At 40.0% G+C, this 8,331-nt stretch overlaps 1 protein-coding gene across 1 annotated transcript in view; it reads left to right on the plus strand.

The window, feature by feature from the left end:
• Window positions 1–6,025, plus strand: part of BSPH1 (binder of sperm protein homolog 1) — an 18,427-nt gene extending 12,402 nt beyond the window's left edge. Inside the window, exons 3-5 of the mRNA XM_023522129.1 lie at window positions 3,586–3,687; window positions 5,367–5,498; window positions 5,883–6,025. Of these exons, the coding sequence (XP_023377897.1) occupies window positions 3,586–3,687; window positions 5,367–5,498; window positions 5,883–6,025 (377 nt within the window). The remainder of the gene's footprint in view (window positions 1–3,585; window positions 3,688–5,366; window positions 5,499–5,882) is intronic.
• The last annotated feature ends 2,306 nt before the right edge of the window (window positions 6,026–8,331 follow it).

The raw sequence follows: 8,331 nt of genomic DNA on the forward strand, positions 1-8,331 counted from the left end.
GTGCATCCCGTGCTATTTGGGGAAAAATCAAGATTTTTCGTTCTCCATTTATTCTAAAATTCATTCAATGTTAGAGTTCACTCTAAAATTGTGACTGTTTTAAAAGATGCCATTAAATTAACTTTCACAAAGATTTCATTTTTAATTAAGTGCACGACTTAACATTCGATAACTTTGACATAAAATCACTTCATCAGAAACCACGCAAAAAGGACAAAACAGAAAATTCAGTGTCTAGGGGGCGAGGAGGTGAGGATGACAAGTTTCGTGGCTTGTCAAGGAAAAATGGTCAAGAAGTGCTGCTTTCAGAGAAACAATAGCGGAGCCATCGGGCAGTATCTCCCATTGAGAATGTGAAAATATTTGAAGTGGGCAGGATTTGACATCCTCAAGTTCTTTCCCCATTTTATAGCTGAGCGAACTGAGGGCAGCTGACTGGGGAGTAGCTGGGCTTGTGTTGGGCTCTGGGAAATGAGATTCCACTGAACCAACGACCCCAAGGTGGACTCGAATTGACTTGCCAGATCTGCTCAGAGCTTCCCTAATTCTTCCGACCTATAGTTCTCTTTTCTGGAAAGTGAGAGAAACAATGCTTGCCTCACAAAGGTGCTCTTACACGTTCACTAAAACGCAGTGCCCAGTACATAGAAGATGCTCGATGCGTTTGCCTTCTCTACATATCTGAGTGGTATCATCTTTATTTTTCTCCCCTCAAGGAAGGGATTTCTGTTTGGAAGGTGACAGCTCCAAAGGCATAAATCTCTAATGGTAGAATCCAGGCGTGAGTGAGAAATGGTGACAAAAAGAACATCTAGTGTAGGGTTTGGGGGCTGGGTGAAAAAGGCGAAGGGATAAAGAAGGATTAAAAAGGCAAAGGGATTAAGAAGTAGAAATCGGTCGTCACCAAATAGTCATGGGGATGCGAAGTACAGCTTAGGGAATACAGTCGATAATATTGCCATAACTATGTATAGTACCAGTGGGGTACTGGATTAATTGATGGATCATCTCGTAAATTATATAAATGTCTAACCGCCATGCTGTACACCTGAAACTAATGTAAAATAGCCCTGAATGTCGACTGTAATTGAAAAAAATTTTAAGGGGAAAGAATGAATAAATACTGGGTAATCAGCACATGCACACACATACACACACACGCGCACACACGATACACATTGTTCCATATCAGAAACACCTCTAAGCCTTCCCTGAACATTAGCCCGAATCTTCCTAACGACAGTAGTGAAGAGATGATGCCGATGGTGATAATGACGATGCTTCAGCAGTTACGTCATCGTTGATAACACTAGAAGGTAGAAGCTACTGCGTGACTTCTTCGTTCCAGACGCTATCCTAAGTCGTTTATATGCATAATACATCTGTTCCACGTAACAATCCCATGAGGTATGTAAAATTCTTGCCCTTGGTTTTCAGAAGAGAATCTGAGACACAGAGGGGCCGAGTCACACAGTTAGCTAGTGACAACTGGGATCCGAGCTAAAGGCTCTGAGAAAATGCATTTCTTTAGTCACTTTTCTACTCTGTCAATACGTATGTCTGGGTCCTCTTACTGGAACCTTAACACTTGTAAGGGACTCTCTCACGGCCCTGTAGGGTGTGTCCCCTGTTTTAGCAAAAGCAAATTTTCATAGTTTTTACAGGTCCCCTGTTCAAAATCCGCAGGCAAATTCACACGCGTTGAGATCCTGCCTGTGTTCTGATCGTAAAGAAATGCACTGAAGATCTGTGAACAGTGGACAATTCCTTTATTATGAAAGGCCTTACGATTTTCTTCGAGATTTCTCGTAACTTCAATATCCGCTGGATAGCAAGGTCTCCTAAACTTGAATTCCGGAGCAACTTTTAGTGGATATAAGTTCTCTATGTTTGGTAAAAGAAATCTGTTGCAAACCTGAGCGAGCCTCCCATTGGGTAAGGGAGCAAATAATAATGATTATTGTAAGAAGAGAAATCCTTCTCGCTGCAATCAAATCGTTTCCAGGTGCTAAGTGCTTTGCTACGTGATGTGTTCTATGGAGAACCCCAACATAGGTTTTCATTTTCTTCTCTTGACAAACCTTGACAAAAGGGTTTGAACTGCAAAGGCCCTTCCTTCACAGATGCTAAAACTTAATTTGATCTCATCGGAAAAGTCAAGGACACTTAAGCCAGAAAATGCTGCTCGGACTTGTACCTTCAAAGTTCTCACCTTGTACCTTCCAGAGACTACTAAAAAGAAATAGAATAAAACAAAAGAGAGAAGAACAGTGAAATGATCAAACATGGTTTTCCTCTTCTAATATGGTTTATTTTATAGGAAAGTATAGAAAAAGGAAACTGTTTTCTTTCGCCTGCCGAATTTGTTTGTTTATAGATAATTTTAATCGCTCCCATCCACCAACGATATTTGGAAAATGCGGTTAAGGCCAAAGGAAAAATTAGAAATCACTCACAATCACACTACTAGAAAAAAGCACTATTGAAATTTGGATGTATCGACTTCAATATATTATCATATTTACTGGAACATAATTTGGTAAAATATTTTATTTTTATTTTATTTCAAAGGCTAAATCTAGAGAAATAAATATTTGTTTAAAATTGTGTCTTTCAGATCCTAGCGTTATAAAAGCTACAAGTGAGTAGATCAAAACTCTTTTATTAGAGTTTCTTTTGAAATTTTGCAATAAAATGCAAAGTTGTTGAATACTATATTTCTTTTCTTTGTAAGAAATCATATTTTTCATGAAAACCTACTATTTTGTGTCCTTGTATATAAGAAAAGTATGTTCCATGTTTAAAATAGTTAAGAGCAAAAGAGAGCAATTATAGTTTTATTGTAAATTTTGCTGCTAATATTTTTAGGTGATCAAATATTTCATTATATACACCTTAAGGTGATTTTTTTTTTTTTTGCAAAAATAGTCGTATAGAATCTAATGAAATAGAAGATACCTTTTGTCACCTATAGATGAAATACAAAATTCTCCATATCTATTTATATTCTCATTTTCATTAATGCCTACATGATATTATAAAGCTACATTTTTATTTTTAAATTCCCCCAGTGATTGATATTTTTGGATCAATGTCTATCTTTTTTTTTTTACTATTATTAACCACGCTGAAATGAACACCCTTGACTTGAATGTCATTCCAATTAAAACCAGGAGGGTACAGAGGTGTCTTTTGTGATCAGTATTGGGGGTGGGGGCGTGTTCTAACATATGTGGTAGTGCAAAAAAATAATAATAATCCATACACTTACAGAAAATTACACAGGCAAAACTATTGAATGATTGTATACTTAAAAACCCCTAGGAACACTAGTAAAGATTATTAGTTTTATAAAAGAATATGGCTACGTGGCTGAATATAAGACAGATATACAACAATCAATAGTTGTTCTCTGTATTGGTAAGAACCAATTAGACACCGATGAAAAATGAAGCATTCTACTTTACATCAATGACAAAAAGCACTTTAGAGTTAGATCAGAAAATAAATGTACGGGACATATGTAAAGTAAAGGATACAATCATATGGAAGAACATACATAAAGCGAGTTCTAAAAAATAGAAGATTACGCCACGTTCTTGGTTGGAAGACGTAGGAATTGTGAAATAAATGTCGGCTTCAAATTTTCTTTTTCAGTAACTATGGATGCCTTTCCAGAAACCAAAGGTAAGTTGATTATGAAACTTTTACTGTTAAAGTACATTTTATTTTCATTTTATAAAAATGGGGAAATCGGTGCGCTTTCTTTTTCTGGTAAAAAAAAAAATTCTCCTTTCATAAAATATAATATAAGTACTTTGTAAACAGAAGAAAAATGAGAAATAAAAGTCGCCCTGACCTTTCAACAGCATTAGGTGTTTCTACTCTTAAATTTCTGCCAACCTAATGAAGAATACCTGATTTTAAAATTCATAGGAAAAAAAATAGTAATTAGGGTTACAAATGAAAATAGTGCTGGGGCGGAGAAGCACCTTGAGTTACAAGACATTTAAATAAACCGTAAATATAGGAATGTAAATAGAGTGGGATCAACCTAGAAATAATCGAATAGTAAGTAATGTTTTCTGATGCGTGAGAGTTCCAGGTCCTGCTTATTTTACCATTGTCTATTTACCTTTCCAATCATTTCAGTAAACTTGATAGAAAATATGGAATGCATCCCAGGATACAGTATTAGAATCTAATACATGGTTTTAAATGTACGGGTGGTTTATTTTGTCTTCAATCTGTCCTTGTGTAATAGCTACTACTTGGAAGGAAATGAAGTTGCCCTCCCCTCTTGCATCATATGTAAAATTAAATTCCTCTTTAATCAAATTTGAAAGGTAAAAGAAAAATTATTTAATTTAAGAAGAAAATGGAGGGTATGCCCTGAAGATAGGTATGCCCTAAAGACCAAGAAATCTTTTAAAACAAGACAGGAAGCATCTGTTATAAAAGTAAACATTTAAACAGTATATAAATATTTCATACTGGTGAAAATTCAGGTAAAAGAGCACGTTGGTGGGAAAGGTGAATTACTGTCGTCCTTTGAAAAAGCAATACCCATTAATGTGAAAACGTTATATATGCTTTAACATAATAACCTTGCTTTCGAGATCGTATTCTATGAGGACAAATGCTTCAGTACAGAAGAATTTACATACATGGAACGTTTGCTGCAGCTTTATTTAGAGATGGAATAAATCTGAGAAATATTGAAGATATTGTGGCAAAATTCATATCCCAGACTGTGTGACTCAGCCTTAGAAAGAGTTAGAGCTACAGAAATTAAGAGAATATGTTTAAAAGGATTTTTATAATCTATTAAGTTAGAAACTGGAGTTATGGATCGAAAGTATGATTCTTTCTGAGAGGGAGCAAAAATCTGTGTATGCATGAGCGTGTGTATGCACATTTATATTACGTATGGCTATGTGGATGCTGTATGGTTGTATGTGTGTTATATGGTCCATATGCGTTGTACGGATGGAGAGGTACTCTGTCTATATAGATATAGATAAAGATATCCATGTGGGCATGGAGAAAAGTGTGGAAAGATACACACCAAACTATATACACTCGTGTGTGTGTGTGTGTGTGAGTGTGTATGATGGCAGAGAGAGTGGAAAAAAAAGAGATACAGCAAGGACTAGATAAAGGCCCACATTTATGCCGTGGAAAAAAAGTGAGTCAGGAATAGGAGTATAAAACAAAACCCTCATCGGTAGATGCTACAACAACTCTGTTATCGTGTGACTCAGAACTCTGATTTCAGAGTGTCACCCCCTTTGGGAGGAAAGTCACTTGGTGACTTCTCAACCAACAGTCCCAGAGATGAAGGGAGAATTTTCCTTTTTCTTCAGATGGCAACTGCGTCTTTCCCTTCTACTATAAAGACAGGATTTACTATGACTGCGTCAAGCTCAAGGCCAAGAGCAAGTGGTGCTCGTTGAACAAGACTTTCATAGGGTACTGGAAGTACTGCTTGAAAGACGGTGAGTGCCGTGCCCCGGAAGAGCTCGGGGTGGTTGGTGACCTTGGTCATGGGAGGTGAGGTCGGGCGAGCGCCTCGAGAGGGTTCTGTAAATGGGAGACCGTCCGCTGAATTGTGAAAATAAGCTCTGTGCAAGTGTCTCATAGTACAGAAATCCCCCTGCACCAAAGACACATGGTGAGCCCTTCACCTAAATGACCTTGAAGAGATGTTTGTTTTAGTAGAATCTCCATCCGCCACCAGCGCTGTTGCACATGCTTTTGGTGGAGTAGAGCAGAGTGGGAAAGGGGTGTGTGTGTGTGTGTGTGTGTGTGTGTGTGTGTGTGTGTTGGAGAGGAGGCAGGAAACAGAAAGGCTTCTCACTCTGATGCTTTCTTCTCCGTAGACTTTGCAAAGTGTGCGTTTCCATTCTGGTTCAGACGCCTGATCTACCGGGAATGTACCGAAGATGGGCGTCCGTTTAGGAGAAAATGGTGTTCGCTGACCAAGAATTATAACAAGGACAAGATTTGGAAATATTGCGAATAGTATTGAGAGTTATTGCGGGGAGGGGGGGATGAAGAGGCAGAATCATTCTCAAGGGAAAGAATCTGCAGGTTTTCTTCGGAAAGAGGGAGATAGGACCCTTGTTAAAAGGGTTTGTTTGTTTGTTTTTTTTCTGAGATATGAGTTGAAGGTGCTCTGGCTGTAAATAACTTAGAGTTTTGATTCTAGGTTATGGGGTTTCGATATAGAAATCTGTATTCTAGCCTCAGTGCTTTTACTTGCTGACTGTGTAAAATTAGGCTTTTAAGAGAAGTTTATGGACGTTGGGTGATAATGAGGTGTCACCGTATGTTCATCGGTTATAACAAATGTCCCGCAGTCTGGCGAGGGGTGTCGGTCCTGGAGGAGACTGTGTATGTGGGAGCGGGGCAGGGGGTATATGGGAACTCTGCGTCTTCTGCTCAATTTTGCCGTGAACCTAAAACTGCTCTAAGAAATAAAGTCTATTAAAAATGCATTACCTTAAGTGAAAAAAAATTTTTTTTAACAGAAAAAAAAATTAGTGACACCGAGGTGGGACCTGAGGTAGGAATATAGGTTAGGGTGAGGAGGTTGCTCAGATATCAACTACATGAGCCAGGGTGATGAGGCTAAAGGGACCTGAATCCAGGGCAATTTGCCTCATGGTGGGTCACAGTTCTCTATGGCATTCAGGACGTGAGCAAGTGTTATGTCTTTACAATCACAGCTTATCGATGTGCTTTTTGACACTAATCACAGCACTATTAATCGTTATAACAACTCCACGAGGTCAATATCATCGTCGCCATTTTCAGACACTACGAGTCAGGTGGATTTACTCATCCGCAAAGAGGTAGACGGCTATTAGACCTTCGTGATTTAAAAAGGCTCTCAGGGCAAAAGGCCAACCATAGAATTACCACGTGACCCACACATTTCTCTCCTGGGCACGTCCCTGAACAAACTGAAGAGCGGGGCCTTGAACACGTACCTCCGCATCAGCGTTCTTTTCAGCATTATCCGCAACGGCCAACAGAAGAAACGACCCGAGTGTCCGTCAACAGATGGGTGCGGGGACAAAGCGTGGTCCAGACGTAGAACGGAATAGTACGGCTACAAAAAGCAATGACGTTGATACGTCCTAACACGTGGACGAACCCTGAAAACGTTATCCTAAGTGAAATAAGCCAGACGCAAAGGAACGGATATTGGATGACTCCATTTATATGAAAAATGTAGAACAGGCAAATCCATAGAGACAGAAAGTGGACGAGAGGTTACCCGTGGCTGGGGGGAGGGGCACAGAGTTTCTTAGGGTGATTAAAAAGGTTTGCGGGTAGATTGTGATGGTCGCCCAACACTGTGAATGTAAGTGATGCCACCGGCCTGTATACTTCAAAATTGTCAAAATGGCAAATGTTATGATATACACATTTGATAGGATGGCATCCATTACGATATACGATATAATTTTTTAAAATTAGTAAGGTAAACACAGGTACAATGAATCCCCTCAAATCGAATTCCATCTCGGGATGCAGGAAAGGTACCTGTCAGGAACTGGCGCAGTCTGAGTCCCGGGCGAGGTGCTCACACATTCTTAACCACTCTCCACCAGAACGAGTCTCGCTCACTACAGCTTCCATGACCTGGCGCACGTGTTAACGTGGCGTGGCGTGGCCTCCCTCCCCGGGGCACCCTGGAGCAAAGCCTGGGTGATCCTGACAGATCCCCTTATTCCTCCCAGGCCGTTCTTTCCTCTCACTGGCCCTTCCTGTTCTCTCCCTGACAACTGCGAAAACACACAGAATGCCTCCCCTGAGAGTGACCTTGACCTTGAGAAATCGGTGACCTGATTTTCTCGATATCTGTGAAATGGCCCCTTGCAGTGGCTGATATTTCCCTTAGGGCTGTTCTCCCGTGGTCGGAAAGCCGCAGACTGAAGACGTCTCCCCTACACCAGCAGATCTCGTAGAAAAAAAAAAGTAAAAAAAACTCTTTACTTATTGAAGATCTACTATCTGTGATGTAGCGTAACCGCTGGATTACACGAACGGTCTCACTGAACCTTCACGGGGACCTTGCTGGTTTGCTTTATCCGCCCCTTTTGAGGAAGAAGAAATCAAGCCTCAGAAGAAATCAAATTCAGGGACCAGTCCAAGGCCCTGTAACGCTTCTTAGGGATCTTCCTGTGACCTTCTTTCTTGCTGCCATCTCTTCCAGAGTGTCCTGAGAGGCCGCCCCTGCTCCTTTCGCTTGCTTGGTCCTTCCTCATCACTGTCCCTTATAGAGAAAACAGATATTTCAAAATTTAAAAGTGACAGTCC

The sequence above is a fragment of the Pteropus vampyrus genome, unplaced genomic scaffold (assembly GCF_000151845.1).
Source record: "Pteropus vampyrus isolate Shadow unplaced genomic scaffold, Pvam_2.0 Scaffold333, whole genome shotgun sequence".
NCBI lineage: Eukaryota > Metazoa > Chordata > Mammalia > Chiroptera > Pteropodidae > Pteropus > Pteropus vampyrus.